Source organism: Equus quagga, chromosome 13, assembly GCF_021613505.1.
Source record: "Equus quagga isolate Etosha38 chromosome 13, UCLA_HA_Equagga_1.0, whole genome shotgun sequence".
NCBI classification, from domain to species: Eukaryota; Metazoa; Chordata; class Mammalia; order Perissodactyla; family Equidae; genus Equus; species Equus quagga.
Window position 1 is genome coordinate 21,767,162 of NC_060279.1, and position 23,568 is coordinate 21,790,729.

Here is a 23,568-nt window from a genome sequence, read left to right on the forward strand (position 1 = left end):
TCTTAGCACAGGATATGTGAAGGCCTGGGATATCCCTCTGGAGTTTCATGAAGCTAGCATCATCTTAACAGCATCCTTCTCCAGAGGGCTCCACTGCATGACCTCTAAAAAACTGTCACTGATTTTAATTTCCCTTATAATCTTTCTATATAAATAAGCCTCATTCTTCTAAAATTACTTTATAAAATTTATTATGAAAGTATCATATGTTCCAAATGTTTTGAAAATAAAGGATAAAAAACGAAATCGAAATTGTTCTTAACTTCACTACCTAGAAATAACGTTTGTGTTTTTCAGTAAGTCTCACTTGTCTATTTTCTCCTCTTTTCTCTCTCTCTCTCATTTATCTGATCTTCTTGTATCTGGTAAATAATAATAACTCTTCTCATCTTTTCAACTTTTCATGTAGACAGTCGAATTCTCCACCCCCTATCAGACGCCAGCCCACCTGGAGCCGATCCTCCCTGGTATGTATAAAGCCTTCAGCTGTCAAGTAGTCTGACTGTTGGGGATAGTTTACATAAACTGGGGAAAGGTGACCAGAGCATCATGACCAGGCAAGATCTGGTGAGAACACAGAAGGACATCAGTCCACCAAGCAGGGCTGATGCGCATGAGTTTGGTCCCTCTTGTGCCCACCCAGGCCCCTCACTTCTCTAAGTGTGGTTCAAGGTTCACCCCGTGACTCTTATTCCAGGCTGATGAGACCATATTCCTTCAGCACACAACCTACTGTGTGTTTTTATCTACTTGCTTTGTCACTCTTTCTCGTTGTTGCGTATAGACATGTCTTCAGTTATAAGCTCCACAAGTTCCTTTGTATTCATTACCGTAGACAGAGCTTAATAAACTAGACAGAAAATGCTTTTTAAATGAGCAAGCACTGAATGAGTCTAGCTGATGATCCCAGGTAGGGTATTCGGTGGGAAGATTAATTGCACACTGTCTAATTTTAAGGGCAACAAAACTTGAATTGATCCACTTTTCTACCTAACTTTAACTTTTTCTTTTAAACTGCTTTCCTCATCATGTGAATCAGGAAACACAACTCCAATTTCAATACATGTGTCCTGTCTTGGGCTGTGTTTTATTTTGTGGATTACTCAAGGATAATATCAAAGAAAGAGTGGGAGAGCTGGTTTCCTTTAAAGTATCTACTTGTTTTAAGTCATAATTCTTTTATTTTAGGTTGTGATTTTTTACATGAAATCAAGCATATGGCCTTTAGATTTTTCTAGGTAAAAAGTTCCTTCGAGTTAATAGGAGACTAAAATTGAATTTCTTTCATACACAACGTATGCCCTATAGCACATCTTTAACTTGTCTTTTAACACACATAGACGTGAACACTTAGAATTCTAGAGTTGGGCCATTACATCATCACAGAATAATTCCCGAGCACCTATGTGAATAGTCTTAATCTCGATATTATGCGCAATCTCTCACAAGTAGACTTTGCCTTGGTGGCCTAGAGGTCACGTTGGGCTTTTCCCTTGAAGTGCCAATAGATTTCTTCATGGCACTGGCATCTTTATTCTTCTCCTTTGTTAATATTGTTTTCCTTTTCCCCTCTTTAGAGTCCACATGTCTTCTTAGTGAGATAATTTTTCACTTACGTCTGTGAAACACCATGGGAGGCAAAGTGTTTTAAGACTATCTTGTGATTTAATCTCATCCTAATTATCCAGAGAAGATACAGAGGCTTTCCTGTTTTATTTGGATGAAGACAATCTACAGGAAGCCAGATTCATGCTTTTCCCTTTCCTCTGCCCTTTAAGATTAAACCATTTCACCAAAAGTTCCTTGGGATGAGTGAGAATAAAGCCAGATAACATTGTCTCCTTTTGGCTTCCATGCTGACAACCATGGCTACTGATTGCTGTTCTTCTCCTGCCCGTCTGCTGCCTGTGTGATGGCATTTAATTTGTTTCTGTTTTAGCAGGTCTGGAAAGCAATAGAATAATATATTGGAATATATAAAGACATGGAATAAATAATATAATCCTGAAATGGTGCTTGGAGGATTAGCTGTTATTGTCCTCTGCCTGTACACTTATGCCAGTTCATAAACAGTCACTTACTTACTGGATTTTTTTTTAAATAAGAGTAAGAGAAGTCAGTGCACCAATTTTGCTTTGCCATGTGTTTCTATTCTCTTGTATGAATCCCTTCCTACTATGTCTTTTTTAAGCCTCAAAACTGGCTGTCCTACTCTGGAAAAATTGAGTTGAATTAGGTATTACCAAGAAGAGGAAAAATATTTTTAAATTGCAACTCAAAAACCAGCCAGAGGATTTGAGAATCCTTAGGAGAGCTGATATGTAGCACCTTTTCTTTCATATCTTGAACTTCTTTCTTAGATTAGTTCTAATTCTTTATTTCTTTTCCTCCGATTCTTTTTAATTTTTGGATCCTTTGTCTTCGTTACCTTCTTTATTTGCCCTTTTGATGCTTAAGCATTATATGTGGCAGGGGAGAGAGTAGATGAGTTTTTACCCAGCTTCCAACTCTGGCCAGTGTTCTTCTGTTGAGGGATACTGAGAAAGTGTGACCCCTGCTGGCTTTGGGTTTTTTTGGGCTTGGTGTCAGCTTCTCTCCTAAAGCAGTAACATTTAAAGTGATACCTATAAGGCTAATTTTAAAGTCATCAAATAGAAATTTAAGAGAACATCCTGTTTGGTGGTTTAAAAGTTTAAAGTTTTTTTTTTTTTTTTTTTTAGCATCAAAACTCTTCAAACGAATTCTTATCTAGAACCCCAATAAATAAATAGAATGGATCACGTTTGAGGCAGGGGTCTGGAGGAGGCTTGATTTGATTGACAGGAAGCTGAGACCTACGGAGGTTCAATGACTCGAGCTAGATCGCATTACAGTGTAACCGTATTTCCTTTGTTGGCTCACCACATACTGAACCCATCTAAGCATTTTTTTTTTCTCTAAAAGATTTTACCCTTCTCTGCATCAGGAAGTTATTCAGGTTGAGTCTAAATGGCCATCTTTAAGAGTCTTATGGAAAAGATTCTTCATGGAAGGGATGGGTGGCTGAACTGAATTCTCAGCAAGGCCTTTCCGCATTTGCTTCTGTAGTGGGAGGGTCAGCAAGTGGTCTTGAGAACTACGCACTCATTGTTGTGGATCACATTTTAGGTTTTTACATACATTGGCAAGTGGGCCCGCCTTACCACTGCCTCTGTCCCTGTTTGAGGGTGATGTGGTGCTGTGAACTGGGGTCACAGATCCAACTGTGCTGATGTGTATGAGCTGGTGGCTGCAGGAGGGAGCCAATTTTGGATACAATTCTCATTATTTCTTGGGTGGAATATAATAATATGCATGTTCTGAGTTATTCCTTAAAAAGGCATTGGGAGCTTTGCAAGTCTGTTAGAAAATAGGTTGTAAATAGGTGCATTTGTGTTGATGGTAGCCTCTTTTCTTCCTCCCCTTGAACCAACCTTGTTTCTTGTTTCTCCAGTCCTAACCTTAGTGATGAGATGGGGGTACAGATGAGTAGAAGAGGGTTGGGTTAAGGGGGGACAGGCAGAGCAGCCACAGTGTGCCTCCCTGTGGACGTGGGTGAGTGATGGGGACTGTTGTGTGTGGGCTGGTTCTCTGCGAGAGTCGATGGCTGCTGCGCCGAGGCCTGCTCCACCTGTGCCGTGTTCTCTGTTTCAGCCCCGGCAGCAGCCGTACATCTTGCCTCCCATGCACGTCCAGTGTGGCGAACACTACTCGGAAACACACACTTCACAAGGTAACTGGCCTGCCGTTTTCCCTTCTTAAGATGAAAAGTTGAGTACCAGTAAGCAGAAGGTCTTTTTTTTTTTGAATGACAATGATACTTTTATTTTAACTTTGTCATTGTGTGAATGGCAGCAGACAGCAGCAGCTTTGACTTGTGAAAGGCATCAAATGTCATTTACCCTTGAGAGAAAAATTTCCCCAGAACTGGCTGCAGAGGGAGTTGGGAGAAGGCCCGTGAGCCAGCTCCTTCTCTCCTAAGTGGACTTAGAGAAGAGAGAGGGACAGCCCAGCCCAGCGCACGACTCTCTACCCTCACTGCCAGGTTGTCACAGGCAGGCAGGTTTTCATGCTGCCAGAGAACACAGACATCCAGAGTAACTGAATAAAAACACACAAATAATCTCAACCCCTCATTTCACCATTTCTTCCCATCTCTCCCCCAGCCCCTTTCTCAGTGCCCTTGCTGTTGCCTCAGAGGGAAGGAAGTCTGCTTTATTCCTCTTTTTCTCCCCACACACTCCCATGCAAAATGTGTGAAAAACCCCATTCCAATAATCATAATAATAATTGATGTTTATAGAGCAGTTCCTCTCTGTAAGCGCTGTTCTAAGCATTTGCAATATACTGTCTCATTTAATCCTCAAAATAAGCCTATTATTTCCATTTTACAGATATAGGCACTGGGACACAGAAAGGGTATTGGAGGAGCCTGGATTTGAGACTTGCTATCTTGATAAGAGCCAACACCCTTAATCCTTACACTAACTGCGTCTCAGAGGAATGGTACTAAATGTTGGATGTCGACAATATCTTAAATGCATAATTAATTTCTATGTTATATGCTTGGCTGTTTTGAATCTCTCTGCACTGTCAAAGTGCGAGCATGAAAACAGATAATCAAGATGATTTAATTGAACAAAACACTACTTATTATAGGCAGACTAGCACAGTTACTCTGCTCTATGGGAAGGCACCAGACCCTGCTAGACGTGGATAAATACAGTAGCTCTGTCTCTCTGTTCTCCTGGTGTTTCTTGCCTGTCTCATCTCATCTGGCTGTGTTCACACCCCTTCTCTTCAGGCAGCAGAGTATTTTCAGTCACCTTTTCTGTTTTTCACTTTTTCTGCCTTTGTTTTCCTCTGCTTTGCTCCTGCTTAAATCTATCATGTGAAAATGAATGTACTTTGCACACAGAAAAGTGTTTTGGCAAGAGTTTGTCCTCCTGGGGTGTGTGTGTGTGTGTGTGTTTTATGGGATGTGTGTGCATGTTATGGGACGTGTTTGTGTGTTAGTGTTATAGGAACACCAGACACCTAGAATGGGCCTGACTTTAGAAATCTACTTTTTTCTCTCTTTAGGTACCTCTTTAAGCTATTACTAGTTTTTCTGTGAATTGACCTCTATGATACATCCGATTCTAGAGAAGAGTTTTAGGCAGTGGCTAAAAGAACTCCTCTTTCTTATTTTGCCCTCCATTGGTTGCTGATCAGAGTGAACTAGCCGTGCCTGCTGATATCCTGACTACATTATTTGTCTTGTGTCTTTATGGATGCTCAGTGGTCCCTTGGGTAACGGGACCTTTTCCATTGTGGTCAGGAAGATCAGCTCCAAGTACTCAATAACTTCAAATCTATGGGCTTATTGAAGTTCCTGACTTCCTGGCCCAAATAGCCAGTCCTGTTGTTGAGCCCTGAACAAGAGGGAAGGTCTGCCCAACATGAGGACCATTGTTGGTGCCTGATTTCGAAGCTTATGGCAAAACGGAGAACTTACCCAGGCGATACTGTTCCGAATACGTGTAGCTTTCTTTGTTCAGATTCACTTTTTCTTTTTAGTATACTTTAAAGCATTCCTTCTGTATGTTGGCATCTTGTCTAAGAGATTACCAGCTTTTCTATGGAATAGGTGGGTGGAGACATGGGATTTCCCGTGTCATGACTTCTGTAAGTTACAAATCACCCCCATGAGTGTGAGGATGAACTTATTGAAGCAGGATGGCATGGAGGTTCACGTGCCTTTGTTTGCCTTCTTGTAGACAGCATTTTCCATGCGAATGAAGAAGCCTTGTATTGCAACTCTCACAACAGCCTGGACTTAAATTATTTAAATGGCACTGTCACCAATGGCAGCGTGTGTAGTGTTCACAGCGTCAACTCCCTCAACTGCTCCCAGAGTTTCATCCAGGCTTCTCCCGTATCCTCCAACCTCAGTATCCCTGGGAGTGACATCATGCGGGCTGACTACATCCCTAGCCACCGGCACAGCGCGATCATCGTACCATCTTACCGACCGACACCTGATTACGAGACAGTCATGCGGCAGATGAAGAGGGGGGTCATGCACACAGACAGCCAGAGCCAGTCTCTGCGAAACCTCAACATCATCAACACCCATGCCTACAACCAGCCAGAGGATCTGGTGTACAGCCAGCCCGAGATGCGGGAGAGGCACCCCTACACTGTCCCTTATGGGCCACACGGGGGCTACAATAACAAACTTCTCGGGCCATCTGACCAGGTAAACCCAAAGAATAACATAGTACCAAGCAAGCCGGGGGCAAGTGCCATCTCGCACACAGTGAGCACCCCGGAGTTGGCCAACATGCAACTTCAAGGCCCCCATAACTACAACACGGCCCATATGCTCAAAAACTATCTCTTCAGGCCGCCACCCCCCTACCCACGGCCCCGCCCTGCCACCAGCACCCCAGACCTGGCCAGCCACCGCCACAAGTACGTCAGCGGCAGCAGCCCCGACCTGGTGACCCGCAAAGTGCAGCTCTCGGTGAAGACCTTCCAAGAGGACAGCTCCCCGGTGGTGCATCAGTCTCTCCAGGAGGTGAGCGAGCCCCTCACAGCCACCAAGCATCATGGCACCGTGAACAAGCGCCACAGTCTGGAGGTGATGAACAGCATGGTGCGGGGTATGGAAGCTATGACACTGAAGTCACTCAACATCCCCATGGCTCGCCGAAACACTCTCCGGGAGCAGGGACCCCCGGAAGAGGTGCCAGGGAGCCACGAGGTTCACCCGCTTCCCCAGTATCACCACAAGAAGACTTTCTCTGATGCCACGATGCTGATCCACAGCAGCGAGAGCGAGGAGGACGAGGAGGAGGCTCCAGAATCGGTGCCACAGATCCCCGTGCTCCATGAGAAGATGGAGTACAGCGCCCAGCTGCAGGCAGCCTTAGCCCGAATTCCAAACAAGCCCCCGCCCGAGTACCCCGGACCGAGGAAGAGTGTTAGCAATGGGGCGCTGAGGCACGACCAGGTTAGCCTTCCTCCTGCCATGGCCAGAGCCAGGCTGCTGAGGCACGGGCCGGCCAAGGCCGTCAGCGTCTCCCGAGCTGACCAGCTGGCCGTCAACGGGTCCTCTCTTGGTCCATCCATCTCTGAACCTGACCTGACAAGCGTGAAGGAGCGAGTCAAAAAAGAGCCTGTGAAGGAGAGACCTGTGTCGGAAATGTTCTCCCTGGAGGACAGCATCATAGAAAGAGAGATGATGATCAGGGTAAGTGTCTTCCTCGCCCGGGGCTGGTTTGGGGAGACAGTTAAACGTGCTGGTCTCCCCCTGCTGGCTTCTCTGCCCCTTTTCCGTCATCATACTCCGAGTGTGAAAGCTGACATACTTTAGGCACTGAAGACGGGGCGAGGCTCATTCAGGGAGTGGGTTGGGGATTTTAAGAATCCCTTGGCATTTAAGCAGGTAGTACCTTATTTCACAAAACTTTGTTTTTTGCCCCTTCGAATAAATCTTCCATTCTCATGGATGGCTTCTCATAGGGATACTTGGTGCAAAGTGCAGTCAGGGAGTTAAGATGTGACAGGTTGGTGGTGATGAGATCCATGTCTTGGCCAGCATTTTGCTGTTTATTCAGGGTCAAACTTCCTATTTGGTGAGCTGCTGGGAGCACGCCTTCCTGCATCTCTTGGTATTTTGTTATTGTCCAGGGAAAGCATTTTTTTCCCAATTAGATATGAAAAGAGCAAGATGCCTTCAGAGCACAGCTTTCTGTATGGATCTGTCTGTCCAGATGGCTCTCCAGTATAGACTGGACCATGATGTGTCCGGCTCTATTTTCAGATTTTTCTTTCAATAGCTGTTTAACACAAATCCAAGAGAATTACAAGAAACTCGGAAGTTTAGCACTGAGCTTCAACTCCACATTAAGCTTGTTCTATCAAGAATTCACACACAGGTATGTGAATACACACATACCTACACATACACATCACACACTCATAACATTTAAAGATGCCTGTTTTAGACATAAGTAACCCTTTAGAATATGTGCCATCTGGAGGGCCTGTTATGTTGTCAGAGCAGACTGTGAAAGCAATAGGACCACACGTAGAACAACCAAGTGAGTTATCTCGTACTAAGGAGAAAATTGCTAGATTGTAATTGCTACTTTAAAAAGTATCCCAGAACACCATTGCTGCTTCTCCTGGAAATTTTCACTCCTCTAAACAGTAAAAAAAAACATTTCATTCTAACAAATCAAACTCCGATTGGCTGCTCCTCTGCATGGACCACATCTGTACCATAAGGTAGCCGGGCTTATGTAGTTAGGAACTCCAGAAGAATTGTAACTTACGATTTGTTTTGATGGAGTTCATTCGACTCCCTTCATTTATAAGTCTCCCTGATTCTCCAGTGGGAATCTATCTGGAAAGAACAATTAAGGGCCAAAGTTTTGAGGAAGCCAAGTTGCTGGGTTCAGGAATCTAATCCATAGCAACTTGATTAGTTTAGACAAACCCTAAGAGCAGCCCCACCGTTCTGGCCATCCGTAGAGTGGTGCTAAGAATTTGGTACAGGCATAACTTTTTCCACTTTTTGCAAACCTAGAGGGAAATTGTGAAAGATGTTCTTGTGCCTTTGGCAAATGAAACCTTTTGGCTGGGGGATGGAATGAAATGCGGGGGTGGGTGCCCTCAGGGAGAGCTTTCCCAGCTTGGAAAAAGTAATTCATTGGTTGAGGGGGATTTTCAGCACTTCTTGGCCCCAGGCCCCTTGAACATAACTCAGAATCAAGAACCCATCAGTCTAAGCATTCAGCTTTGCTATTTCCTTTGCTAACTTGATATTTATTGCCTCCTACGTGGTCCCGTGGCCTCATTTTGGCCGAATTCATCCTCTTGTTACCTGTGTTACACCAAAGCCTGTAGCCAAACGCATGGCACTGGTTTCCTGCATAGAGCTTCATGCGTTATCACAAAGTAGCAAGGTGGTTTTCCACTATTTTCCGCATATGCTCTCCCATCCCATCCATACAGGTAATAAATAGTGAGTGGCCAATTTTACTCCTTAACTTGCAGTTCAGAAACATTGTTACCCCAACCCAACTTCATTTTCGCTGTTGACTTTTTTCCAAATCCCACACACTCTGGAGCTCAAGGACTGCTGCCCTTGGCTGTGTCCTGACCTTAGGGTAGGATTAGGAGATTCTTCAGTGAGCCAGGGTGCCAGGCAAGATGGTGATGATGCCAGGGACACTGAAGTTTGGGATGGTTCTCCATCTCTTTTTTTCTTTTTCTTTCTTTTTGCTGAGGAAGATTCACCATGAGCTAACATCTGTGCCAGTCTTCCTCTATTTTGCATGAGGGTCACTGCCACAGCATGGCTTGACTAGTGGTACAGGTCCGCACCCAGGATCCGAACCTGTGAACCCAGGCTGCCAAAGTGGAGCATGCCAAACTTAACCACTACACTATGGGGCTGGTCCCGCCATCTCTCTTTTTTTTTTTTTAAGATTTTATTTTTTCCTTTTTCTCCCCAAAGCCCCCTGGTACATAGTTGTATATTCTTCGTTGTGGGTCCTTCTAGTTGTGGCATGTGGGATGCTGCCTCAGCGTGGTTTGATGAGCAGTGCCATGTCTGCGCCCAGGATTCAAACCAACAAAACACTGGGCTGCCTGCAGCAGAGCGCGCGAACTTAACCACTTGGCCACAGGGCCAGCCCCCTGCCGCCATCTCTTTTTTAATGAAGAAACTCACCCCACGTCTCTGCTGCTTCTCTGCCCTCCCTGCCATGGGCAGCTTTTGCCTGGCTTGTTAGGAATGGATGGGGAGAGAAGGCAGTTGGCCTCTCTAGGATAAGAAAACAATGAGAAGCTTGAACCCATGGGAACTGGATGGGGGCAGGTATGGTGAGAATTTGCCCTGTGGCAACTCTCCATCATTCTGGGGCTGCTTGTCTACTTGATGGATGCTTCAGGCCGGCTGTCTTGATGGCTCCTCCTTCTGGCTCCTGCTGCTGATTGAAAACATTTTACTGCTTGTAGCCCCCTAACTCAAATTCAGGTGCAGGGACGAGAAAAGGACAAATCAGATCTTTGAGTTATTTATTGTTTATCTCTGGTAGTAAGCTGATAGGATAAGTGAGAAGGAGCTAAGAGATATAGTTTATCATGGGGTCTCAGTTTTCACTAGGTAAGGAATAATCATTTCCTGGGAAAGACAAGCTAGTTCCTTTTTGCCTTAGGCCCAGTTAGGGTCCCCTGTGGGTGCAGGTGGGAAGGAAGCAGAGGCTGTCAGGAGGACCTCCGGACCATTTTTCCGTAATTACTACTTTCTGAAAGCTTTGTGGAAGAGTGAAACTGATTCTCAACTCAAAGAGGTGGTGGGAAAAAATTTCTCCCTCACAAAAACAAATAAGCCAACAAACACCCCAAAATTTAAATCTAAAATCTTCAAAATCAGCCTGGGATTGAGAAATCAGGGCCATTCTTCAGACTATTATACTTTTTTGCTGAAAATTCATTGATCCTTTTCTCACTTTCTCACAGTTAATCCTCCTCTGAGATGCTCCTTCTGTTTGATCCATCAGCTGTATCCCTGGGCGGAGCCTCCTATTGGCAGCATCACTCACAAAGGCCAGGGCTCCATTTTGACTGTAGGTGGCATCGCAATGACCAGGGGACGCATATAAGAGTGTGATACCATCCCTTCTACCCACAATTAGAATAATCTGCTAACCCCATGTCATCTCTCAACACCATGGCTCCATCAAAACACCTCCCTAGGGAGTCCGTTTATAAATGATAGACTAAGAAAAAAATACCTAACGGCTGGAAAAGAGACCAGGGATGAGATGACCCCTTCACCTGTGGCAGCCAAAGGAATCTGAAAATTAGCTTCACTTCTGTTTGGATCAAAATCTTAAACTTATTAAAAAACCCATCTGTTTGTGTGCTTATGAAGTCCCTCTGTTCTTCTGTCTTCTAAGACAAAATTATTTGTAGGAAATGCTCTTATTGGCTTACCTTTACTTAGTAAAAGGAGATGTTTTCATACCTCAGTCAGTTTGGAGGACTGAGGAAGTGCAGTGGTAGATGTACTAACCAGGGCCCGGACGGATCCAGTGTCAGAGGGTCAGTGCAGGCAAGGCTAGAGAGGAAATCAAAAGACCACAACCAAGGGCCAGGTGTTAGCATCAAGCCTTTCCCTCTGGTCTGCTCAGCCCCCAAGTCCATATCCTCCCATGGCTTAGTCACATCCTGTGATGTCCCACCATAGTCATTGGGAGCCGTGATGTCCATTCCTTTGGGCCCTCTGGATGAAGCGTGAAAGGGAATGCCTGGTGGGTCATGGTAGATGGCCCCAGACTTTAGTGTCAGTAAGTTTGCTAATCCACCTCAGCTCTCATTCTGGGCATGTAGCTCAGTGACCAGAGACTCAACATAGGATTGACATCCTCAGTCTTAGCCCCTCCAAATGGAAACTTGGGAAGGTTTTTCTCTGCAATTTATGTATCTAGATCTCTGAACCATGCAGCAAACAGTTTTTATATGTTTTTTTACCATTTAATCTGTATAAAAGGTCCATGATTGTGCTTGGATTCAATTATTCATGAAACTGCTTCTCTTTTCCTCGTCCTGTCTTCCTTCAGTCCTTATCTTCCTAAAGTGTCTTTCTTGTACCCTGTTGTTTTGTGAGCCCCGTGGCAGGGTGTGTTCATATGGAGTCTTTGCTCTAATTTGTTTGTTTGTTCATTCGTCCATCCATTTTTAAATAAGAGCTCCAGAATCCTGCAGGAACCGGCTTCCTCAGGCCCATGGGAGGGACGGGAAGGCTCTGTTTGAATTTGCCGTACAAATGGTGATTGTCTGCATTCCTTGGCTGGGGAGTTACAGATTTGGGGAGATTAAAACACATTCCAGCATTCTACTGGTATTATAAACAATGAGAACATGCCTTTTCTTGCCACAAGAATCTAGAGAAGCAGAAGATGGCAGGTCTGGAGGCGCAGAAGAGGCCACTGATGTTGGCGGCACTGAATGGACTCTCGGTTGCTCGGGTCTCGGGGCGGGAAGAGAGTCGAGTCGATGCCACCCGAGTTCCCATGGACGAGAGGGTAAGCACTGGGCTTGTCAAACATGTGATTCATTCTCTGTCGTCTTAGAATTCCAGCGCTCTCTCCTTGCCCAAACATGCCAGCAGAAGCTTTGTGTGATGAATTAATTCTTCGATTTGAAATGAGCAAGACCTGGTCTGTGCTGCATCAAGTCCATCCTTTCCAACATCCCGTGTCTCTCTGTCAAGCTGGTGCAGTGATGCTTGAGAGAGACCAGCCCCTAACATGCTCTGTGACCTTGGTCAAGTCACTCAGTTCCTTTGGGGCTGTTTTTTTTTTTTTCTTTTCCAAAAGTGAGGAAGTTAAGCAGTTACTGGAACTCTCCATTTCTGCGACTTTTGTGAACGATTAATCTTTATTAGGAACTGGTTATTTTACCCAAACATTTATAGAATTCTTTTAATAGGCTGTCTTCTTATTTGTCTATAAAATGTGGCTGATTTATGGTTGTTGGGATAATGCATTGTGATGACTTTGGTTTTGAAAAGCAAAGAGAAGTCTCATGGTGGTTTTAGAGGCGAAGAAAGGTGCTCCTGCAGTCCCTGAAATTTCTGTCAGGTTAAGGAACAGGTCGTGTAAATTTCATAGAGTGCTCATAATATGAGGGTTTTAGGTTTCTGTCAGTATCTGTGAAGCATTAGAAGGGTTTTAGGGCCAGAAGAAACTTTAGTGATATCCTTTAATCCAGTTTATACCTTGTTATTGTAATTAGTAGTTTTGGCCATGGGAAAAATAAAAGGAGTGGAGGGTCTAATCCTCTGAACAAGAGAACTGTGGACCAGTATCATCTTAAAATTTAGCTCAGGACAAACAGCTAAGTAAGTGGAGAAAAGAATGTTTGGATAATTATGATTAACGATCTCCTTGTCACTAGGACTTTAAACAGAGGTGTTAATAACAAAAATACTGATTTTGAATTTCAGCTCTTGCCTGGTCTTGCAGATTTGTTCTGTTTAAGGTATGAGCGAGAAGGAGATTGGTTATTGGACAAGAGAAATTAGCGATATGGTCAATAACGAGAACAAATAATCAAGCTCTCGTACATTTTGAAACTGTTTATTAACGCTATCACTGTAAATATTTAAAGAAATCTGGCTGTTTTGTTGGAGTTTTGGATAAAATAATGTGGAGAATTGAAGATTAATTTCTGTTGCAGTTCAGAACCCTGAAGAAGAAGCTAGAAGAGGGAATGGTGTTCACAGAATATGAGCAAATTCCAAAGAAAAAGGCGAATGGCATTTTCAGCACAGCGGCTCTGCCAGAAAATGCCGAGCGCAGCCGAATCCGAGAAGTAGTGCCCTACGAGGAGAACCGAGTGGAGCTGATACCGACCAAAGAAAATAACACAGGTTACATCAATGCCTCCCATATCAAGGTGAGAAAGGGGAGTGCTGGGTTCACGGTGAAAATGCAGGGAGAAAAAAACGTCCAGGCTGCAACTGTGCGTCTTGGCTTGTCCCCAGACCTTGAGGGGAGTGTTTTTGAACTTCTGTGCTCCTCTTAGGCAACTGGAAGGGCATGCCTGCCACTGCAGAGAGAGGGAAGCCTCGCAGCTTCCGGGGAAGCCTCAGGTCAGCTATTTCTGAAGCTGGCTCATCACCCAGGATTTAACTTTCTCTTCTCTCTGTGGGTTGGTACACTCCCTAAAACCTACAGGAAAAGCTGAGGATTGTCCTTTTTGGTTTGTAATTAGCGGATGATGGAGAGTGGAAGTCACAGAGATTGTATTTCTGCCGTTGGAGTTTTTATGATGTTCAAGAGCAGCAGGAACTCTTCCGTTCTCCCTTGTAATGTGACAGGTGATGCCTTTTCCAGCTGCGTGATATTTAGAGGAGTGGACTCCTTTAAACGTAAACCATAAAGGTGTGGTCGACAGTGAATCTTGCAGGATTTGCTAAATTATTCAGTGCATTAGTGGCATTAAATCTTTGTTTCTATTTCAGATACTTCCACCCTTCACATCTCAGTCTTTCATATAGTATTTCATTTGTCAGCTTTGCTTGACCCTAGGTAGAATTTAGCGTTATGGATAAAAGCGTACATACGGTTAAACATTCCCTAAATAGCTCACCTTCCTCAGTGTCCCTAATAACAGAACATGTTTGTTTAGAAAGTCGCCATTTGCTCAGAGCTCTGAAGTGGGAGAATTTGTTCATATAGTAATGTTAAAACAATTGTTCCAGGATGTTTTTAAAAATACATAGTTCACAGTATAGTCTGTTGTGATCAGTAGCCTTAGAAACCTGTTTCTGGCTTTGTCCAGAGTTATTTTCTTTCTTCATTGGACTTTTTAACTCTATAAGAATCATTGGTAGGTTCCTTTGAGCCTCTAAAATATAGCCAGATGTCTGGCGCATGTATCAGTTAAAATGATTTTGATACAGAATATGAAAAGTATACCTTGATTGGGTGTAGTGTTTTTGTACACAGAGCAAAGATAAACATATATATATATATATATATATAAGTATCAGAAAGTACTGTCAAAAGAAACATGAAAGAGCAACTATCACGGATCATATTGTGCATTTTATTCTTATTTTTTAGAGTGAGAACTAAAACAATAAAAAGTGAACCCCAGGAAACTCTGAAGTAAACTGACAACAGTGAGTTTCATGGGCTTAGTTTTAGATTGTGAAACAATGACCAAAATAATGTACTCAAACAAAGATGCAGGTGACACAGCTGCTTCTTGATAGAATGTCTATGAAAATCTTACGTGGTTATATTATACTGTCTTCTTCTTTTGGCCAAATCTCCTCCACCATTTTCCATCTGCTCCCTGGAAAAAGCTGTCACTCTGCATCAGCTGTGCCCATGGGGTATTGTTAACAGAAGCGTTACTTCCTCAGTATTCTCCGAGGCCCACATTTCATCTTGTGGATCCGGGTTAGACATGGGTGCGTTTAATAGACCCATAGAGCTTGCAAGAACTTGTCTTTGTGTTTTTGGAATAGAGTTGTATATCTTCCAATGTTTTCTCCCTGGGTTCCAAGAGCCATTAACACAGAACAGAGATTTATTTGCTCCAGAGGTGGAATCACGTCTGTGAAATCTACCTCAGTAGCATTGGTTGTTGTGTTTTTAATGCGCTTTTTAATACCCTCCTGTCAATACTTGGAATATGCCGAAAGGCCCCAGGCAGCAGCAAACTCTGGAAGTATTTATGGTTCCTATAGGTTGGGTGCCAGAGAGGCTAATGTTTAAAATCACAATTCCACAGATAAACCAAACTCCTAGCCAGCCAACAAATATATGAATGTTATCTCCCACCAGTACTTGGAAAATGGATTTTGCTTGCCAGCTTTGACCTGAACATGTCTTGTGTAATGAGACAATAACCGACATTGTTTTCGTTTGAATCAAGTTAGCATATAGTTTCATAAAATAAATGAGGGGGAAAAGTTTCAAACAATGATCACTTCATTGCTCCTAGAACTATCTAGAGATGTGCACTGGTGGATGTGGAAGGGGGCCTGATTTTGCAATATCAAGGCACAGGAGTGGAAGAGAACACAGAAAGAAGCTCTCCAAAGGCCATCGTTTCAGCCTGGTAGCATGACCTTTAACACTTGGCGCACAAATTCTTATTTATGATTCTCTGCCACTGATATTGATAGCTGCAGACTTATCCTTCCAAGATCAGCCTGAGCTGTATGGGGTAATCCTTTTATTATCCAAAATCATCTCATGACTCCCAAATTCGCTTGGACACTGTGGTACTGCACAAAGGGAAGTTAATGCTAAAATATCATGTATTGTTGACTTCAGTGCATTCATAACACCGCTACTGTATGTGGCACCAGAGAAGAGCAAGTACAACGGAGGTTTATCATACACTTCATATCAGGTCAGCGGTAGAAAGACATTGTTCCCAAAGGGGTGTTATTCCATAGTAGACTTTTTTATTGTTTAAAAGGATGCCCCAGAGCACTGTTTCTCAAACTGCAGATCACAATATAGTAGTGGGAGGGTGAAATCAATTTAGTAATCAGGACCAGTTTGGGTCTTTTTATTTTAATAAAATAGACTAGAATAAAGAAAGGAATGGAAATTATCAGACTGCCGTGCACATAGTAAGCATAGCTATTGTTTCTGTAACAAATTATATTAGGTTGTATACACGTATAATCATGTACTATTTTGGGTATGGATATATATGTCTCCCTCTCTATGTATATATGTATATATTTTTAATATGTACTGGTTTTCACGTAATTACTTTGGATTGTAGGCAAAAAAGCTTAGGTGTATTTTAATAGGCTCGAGTGGCAAAAAGTGTTTTCATGTGAGAACGTGTCACTAGCAATCTTGATCTCAGGGTTTTTGATTAATGGCAGTAACCCATTTGGCCCCCCAAAAATTTATCCAAGGTTTTCAGGTGGATACACATGGACCCGTGGTCAGCAGGTAGTTCTGTCCTGGATTTGAGGTTCATTCACTGATGTTTTTCTTGGTTTCCAGGTGGTGGTTGGTGGGGCAGAATGGCACTACATAGCCACTCAGGGGCCCCTGCCACACACATGCCACGACTTCTGGCAGATGGTGTGGGAACAGGGAGCGAATGTGATCGCCATGGTCACCGCAGAAGAGGTAAGAGGAATGGCTGTGCATACGGCCGTCTGTTCCCGGGGGCGGGGTGGCCAGAAGACGGGCTTCATGTTGGTGACTTTCCTGCCCCTTCCTCCTTCCTACAGCTCCATTTCTCTGCAAATCCTTTTCTCTTTGGCATGCATCTATTTTCTCTTCTTACTTCCATGTAGATTTGTTTTGTTTTCCAAAGACAATTTATTGTCGCCTCCCATTTTCATCCAGCTTTTAACTCTTTTCCTTGAACTGACGTGAACTAAAATCAAACGAACAAACAAAACGAACCAAACTTCAGTTCAGCCGGCTCACGTTCGTGTGCCAAACAAAGCAATAATCTTTCCCCTGGAATCTGAGAACTTCGGGCTGCTCTGGGTAAATTGACACATATTCCCAACCCAGGGGCATGACCAGCTCCACATGCCATCGTGGTTATCAGCTGCAGAAAGACCAGAAGCTGTTGTTCCTGTAGAGGTCTCTATTCTTTGGGGAGAGAAAAAAGAAATCTTTTTCTTCCTTTGCCAGGTCAAACATAGTTTTTCCTTTGTAACCAGAGAACTCTACGTGGTGTTATAAAAACTGGCGTGCACCACCAGTCAATCTAGCAATTTGCTTGGAGCTTGCTGTATTTAGGGGAAGAAGTTTTGTGTTTCTTCTCTTGTCACGTTTTCAAGTTTTTATTTTAACGACTTCCTTTTTTTCCTTTCATTAAATTTTAGCTTATGCTTTGAAGTCATTGAAGGGACTAGCTTCATCTGTCTTTTACTAATATCTATGGTATTGCATACCTCTTTCCTAACAGTTTTAAAAGCATGGGGAACAGAGAGAACTGAGAAAAAAGTTGTTATTCCCTTCATTGACTGTTCTGAGCAGTTGCTTTTCCAGAACAGCTCATTAGAAGATAGTGGTGAAGGGACTTCAAGCCCTTTAAAGCCAGTTGTACTTCTCTAGGCTGACCTACTGTTTGACCTTCCTACAAAGAGTAAAGTCTCCTTAAAATCTCTAGAATAGTTTTATCACCTTTCCAGATTGCTTCACTGTAAGGGATTCATTCTGCTTAATACAGGGTACCATCTGTGCTACCCTCAGGGGCAGGGGGGTAAACAAGACTGGCATGATCCCTGCCCCAGGGGGCTCCATCCTAGTGGGAAGGACAGTAAAAAGGGAACCAATAAAGTAAGCTCAGATAGAGGTAAGTGCCATGGAGAAAATGGGACCAGGTGATGGGGTCGAGTGCCCGTGGGGGGCGACTTTAGATTAGCTGGGCAGCCAAGGGCCCTCTGTGGAGATTGCATTTGAGCTGAAAGCTGAGCCTGCAAACTTAACAATAGACCCCATTTGTAAATGGTTGCAAATGCACACCCTCAGGAAAGATTATGAAACTAAGGGAGACAGAAAGGGGTGTAACCAGCTCTCTGTTTGAGTTGTTGATTGAACTAAAACAAATGGGTGAGGCTGAAAAAAAATGTGAGATTGACACTAGAGGATAGAGACAGCATCAGTAGTCAGTGGTCAGTGTGGTATAACAGAAGGCACCTGGGATGAATGTCAGAAATGAGAAGCATGACCTAGAACGATTGCCAGAATCGGTCACTCCATCACCTTCGATTGGCTTCCCACTGTCCATGGAATGAAACCCAAAGTCCTTACCGTGGCTGGGAGGCCTTTCTGCTCTGCTCTCTACTACCCTCTCCAGCACCCGCCAGACTGCAGCCACCCTGAAGACCTTTCTGTCTGTGGAACACACTACGCTTGTTTCTGCCTCTGGACTTAGCACCGGCTCTTCTCTCTAACATTCAACTGCAGCTCAGTTGTGAATCTGTTAACTTTTCCATTAATATAATACAATACCGTTGTAAATCTTACTATTGTTCTTAGCTAAAATTTATGGGATCTATTCTGTGATAGACACTGCACAGTGCTACTGAGTTAGTGACTTAGAAGCTATTAGCATTTTCCTCTGTCTTTAGCTTTCAAGATTAAGAGGATAAGCGCTTCCCCTGACTTATTTCTAGTTTTGCTTTTGTGTGTCATTCAGGAAGGTGGACGAACCAAGAGCCACCGATACTGGCCCAAACTGGGTTCCAAGCACAGCTCAGCCACCTATGGCAAGTTCAAGGTCACCACAAAGTTCCGGACAGATTCTGGTTGCTATGCAACCACCGGCTTGAAGGTCAAGCACCTTTTGTCTGGACAGGAAAGGACCGTGTGGCATTTGCAATATACTGACTGGCCCGATCATGGCTGCCCAGAGGATGTCCAAGGATTTTTGTGTAAGTTTTTTCTTCCCAGTTGAGGTTTGATCAACTGCATCAATGGTCTTATCAGTTGGAGGTGAAATGGAAAGAAAGGATGCTTTTTCTTAAGTGACAAAAGTTTTATGACATTGAAGTTTATGTCCCTTCATATCATCTGTGTAGAACAGAGAAGACTAATACATGTCGTTTATCATATTCTCTTTCTGTTTTATGCAAATAAGCTAAAACTCTGGTAAACTAATTGTTTCTACTTGATTTAGACCTTTAGCTACTCATTAATAAAGCACTATTCTGATACATCCTACATGTCTGAGCCTTGAAAACATTATGCTAAGTAAAATAAATCAGACACAAAAGGGCAAATATTATGTGATTCCGCTTATGTGAGGTACCCAGAATAGGCAGCTTCATCGAGATAGAAAGTAGAGTAAAAGTCACCAGGGGCTGTGGGGAGGGGCAACAGGAAGTTAATGTTTGATGAGTACAAAGTTTCTGTTTGGGATGACCAAGAAGTTCTGGCAATGAATAGTGGTGATGGTTGCACCACATTGTGAATATACTTAGGGCACTGAATTGTACACTTAAAAATGATTAATATGGTAAATTTTATGTTATGTATATTTTACCGCAATCAAAAAACCACAGAGCAATAAAGAAAACACTTATTTTTTATTTCTCCTGGAAGTTTGCATCTCACAAGCCCTGTATTTCCCTACAGCCGTAAATCCGAATGAGTACTTTCTCATACCTGTGATTAAGACACCGAGAATTACTGAAGTCAACTTGTAGTTTTTGCAACTGCCATTTTTGCATTCATTAATTTTTGTATGTTTTTTCAGGATATGGGTATCTTAGAAACGAATTCACCCAGATTATACTCAGAGTTTTATTTGAAATGTCAGAAACTGGATATGTGCCCAGTATGTGCCAGGCACTGGATTGGGCTGTTAGAACCCAGAGATGAAACAGTCTGTTTCAAAGGTACTCACAGTCTCATGAGAAAGGCCCATGACGACAGTCCAGGGGTTATGATCTGACACTGTCGTCTGGTGGCCGCAGTGCTTTCTCGTCCTCTTCACGTGTTCGCATAAATGTCCTGCACTTGTGGAGAAGCCTCATTCCTTCCTTACCCAGCTCAGAAGGAGGCCCTTGGGCTCTCTGCACATCTGTTATACCTGCTATGTTCTTGACTCTCCAGCTGGCGGAAGACCTGTGACCACCATGAAGGAACCATCCTCTGGATGTTGGAGAATGTCAAAACCTTGATTTTATTTTGATGTACATTTAGATGGGAGCGGGGTGGAGAAGAGAGCGAGACTAAGTTTTCAAGTACCTAAAAGTACCATTTCACAAGTTCCAGTTTCCTATTAAAGTGACGATGGTACTTGAGGAGTTGAACACTGAAACTAGAAAATAGAAAGATGATTGGAATCAATGGATCTAGAGCAAGATTTAGAGAGGGTTAGTGATTTTGAGGTCAAACGGTTATCTGTAGCTCAAAATATTAATAAGGAGGGCCGTGACCTTTGCAGAACTTTCTTTCCTCATAACAGTGTTCTGTTTATTCCTTTCCGGTAATCTTTTGCTATGTAATTGACTTATTAGAATTTTCTCCAAGACGCAGCAAATGGAAACAATAAAAGTAAATCAGGGGGCCAGCCTGGTGGCGTAGTGGTTAAGTTCACACACTCCGCTTCAGTGGCCTGGGGTTTTCAGGTTTGGATCACAGGCTTGGACCTACACACCACTCATCAAGCCATGCTGTGGCAGCATCCCACATATAAAATAGAGGAAGATTGGCACAGCTCGGTGACAATCTTCCTCAAGCACAAAGAGGAAGATGGGCAGCAGATGTTAGCTCAGGGCCAATCTTCCTCACCAAAAAAAAAAAAAAAAAAGTAAATCAGTTTGATTGGCAATAGCTCTGATAGAAGATTAAGTTCAAAAGGTGGTTAAAATTAGTCACAGCTTTTAATTCAGAACCAATTTAAGGAATGCCAATTTAAATTACTGAAAAATATAAAGAATACATTTAAACAGTATATATTTATTAACTTACATTTCTAAGAAACTCAGGACAAGTGTGCTGAACAGGGTCTTAGAAACATTGGCTCTCTAGATTTTTAAGAATTTAAAAAGGTTTTTGCTCATGTTTGTATTAGATTACCTGGATGCAGAAGACCTATGCCAAATTGTCTTCCGGCCTCCAAGTGTCTTCACTGAGCTACAGCTTAAGGAACTCTATTAATATGATGGCTAGAGAAAGCATTCATTTAAATCCAGTTTCTCTGTGTTTCATGAAACTCCATTTGATGGTGGCATCTGCTTTATTGATCAATATTCCTTTTACTTCTGTTCTTAAATTTAGCACAAGAAAAGCCTTGTCTTTCGTATGTGAGCATTGCCTTCTGTCAGACAGAGAATGCTCAGTCGCCTAATTTCTTTTCCTCCTCACGGAATAATCATGAAGAGAATTCCATGCACAGTATTTAGCTCTTGTTGGCACCCAATAGCCACTACTATATCTAGTCATCTCAGATTGTCCTCCCTCTTTTTTGTTTCATTTTACATTACTGGTGGTGGTGGTGGTGGTAATAGGGTTTTTTTGGTAAACTACTTTAAATGACTTTGTAATTAGATATGGTTATAAGGGAAAATAGGAGTTCTTATTAATTGTATGTAAACAGATACCTTTAAATTACTAGAATGGTGTGAACTCACTTTTTTTCCCCTTCAAGAACCTGAGTGTTTCCCCTTGTTTTACATCGCTGCATTAGGATGAGGTTTTCTGAGTATCAAGAACCTTCAAATCTGCTCTCCCCTGAGCTAACTACTACAAAATCTCAATTACCAGTTGACCTTTTCTGGTTCTTGAACTGTTTGAGGATTACATTTATATACTTTTCCTTTTTTTCCATGATCATGGAAAAAAAAAGTCATTAAGGCTTGTATTGCTGTAATTTTTCATTTGTGCCCAATTGGCGTACTGCACAGACCCCTGCACGGCCCTGCTGAGTCAGGCAGATGTTGGAAGGGATGGGGGGTGGCACCACCCCTCCCCCTGCAGCCATGTTGCCTCCAGAAAGCAAGGGGGTGGGGGGCTCATCTTGAGCTGCTCACATAACCACATGGAATCCCAGCTGAAAAGCAGGCCCCCCCACAAGTCTATTTTAAAATCTAAAACTGAAGTCAAGCCTCAGTTGACATTCACTCATTCAGTGAGGGGAAGGAAGAAGGGGCAGATGGATGCTCTTCCCACCAGAAATTGGCTCTGACAGGCGGTCGTTTCAAGGGGACCTCGCTGGTGTTCTGATCCCAGTCTGTTAATAGTAGGAATTGCTGTAAGTAATGTCGAGAATCATCTGCTTGGGGGACTTTGGGATTTGCAGAGGGGAAAACAGAATTTAATTTTTAAAAAAGAACTATTTAATTTAAAGAACAAATTCTCCCCTGGCCTAATTGACTCCCAGCTGGTCCTTTCTGGATCCCGGACCCTACAGTGGGTACCAGCCAAATAATTAGTGTCTTGTAAGAACTGTAAATTATCATCACTTGAAAAAGAAAGATTCACCATCAGGTTCGCCCCCCTCACTTGTATGCAAAGCCATGTAGGACTTTGGTGACAAGATTTGCATTTTGTCTGGCAGCCTACTTGGAGGAGATCCAGTCGGTCCGTCGCCATACCAACAGCATGCTGGAAGGCACCAAGAACCAGCACCCTCCGATCGTCGTCCACTGCAGTGCCGGGGTGGGAAGGACCGGCGTGGTCATTCTTTCTGAGCTGATGATCTACTGCCTGGAGCACAATGAAGTGAGTCATTCTGGGTTTCTGAATACTCCACCTTGGGGACAAATCTACACCATGGCCAGACCTTCCCCTGTGCCCTTTCGTTTCCAATGCCTAATTTCCTCTCTCCTGACGAGAGTTTTCCAAACCCGTGATTCCTAACTGGACTCTGACATTTCCAGACTTCCTTATCTTTTGTCTTTCGCTGCTCTCTGTAGATACCCAGACAATATAGACGAAGAGATGAAAGTGTGAGATAGGAAACATTTAGGAAATCTGAACTTAGTCGGCATTGACTTCCAGAAGTCTGCAGTGTTTTGTAGACCATCTGGTCTTACAGTGGGTAGTTTTCTGTGGTGGGTTATTTGGTTACGTGTAGTTTAGACGCATCTTGCATTTCTGGGATGTGTTTTGGCCTAAATGCTATGTGAAAATGTGTATACTCTAAAACTGTTTCTCATTCTTCAGAGGGAGGTTTTATTTGATGGAGGTTCTCTGTTCTCGTCCTGGCTGGCAGTGGTGTGCTGCAGCAGAGTGGGGTAGATAATCTGAGTGCACAGACAGGGCCTGCCCGTGCGGAAAGCTGGCCGCCAAGCCCTGCCCCCCAGAGGAGTGGGCTGCAGTGGAGCTGGGGCCCACAGGGGACGTGGCAATCCGTTACTGCTCCCTGGGGGTCTGGGAGTTACACAGAGGGCTGGTCAATTTCATAGAGATCAGATAAACAGCAATCAAAGGCTGAAGAATGGTTCTTCTGCCTTCTGTTTTCATGGGGCTTTAGGGTTTTTAAATGGCTTTCACTTTTTCTTAGTCAGGGTCCTCATGGCAGCCAGGT

General features: G+C 43.4%; 1 protein-coding gene across 3 annotated transcripts in view; it reads left to right on the forward strand.

Moving 5' to 3' along the window:
• PTPN14 (protein tyrosine phosphatase non-receptor type 14) overlaps positions 1-23,568 on the forward strand; it is a 174,063-nt gene that overhangs the window by 138,484 nt on the left and 12,011 nt on the right. For all 3 annotated transcript variants that reach the window (XM_046681477.1, XM_046681478.1, XM_046681479.1), the window contains 8 exons: positions 410-467; positions 3,673-3,751; positions 5,778-7,255; positions 11,961-12,104; positions 13,261-13,479; positions 16,569-16,697; positions 18,730-18,964; positions 22,597-22,760. In XM_046681477.1, coding sequence (XP_046537433.1) covers positions 410-467; positions 3,673-3,751; positions 5,778-7,255; positions 11,961-12,104; positions 13,261-13,479; positions 16,569-16,697; positions 18,730-18,964; positions 22,597-22,760 — 2,506 coding nt within the window. The remainder of the gene's footprint in view (positions 1-409; positions 468-3,672; positions 3,752-5,777; positions 7,256-11,960; positions 12,105-13,260; positions 13,480-16,568; positions 16,698-18,729; positions 18,965-22,596; positions 22,761-23,568) is intronic.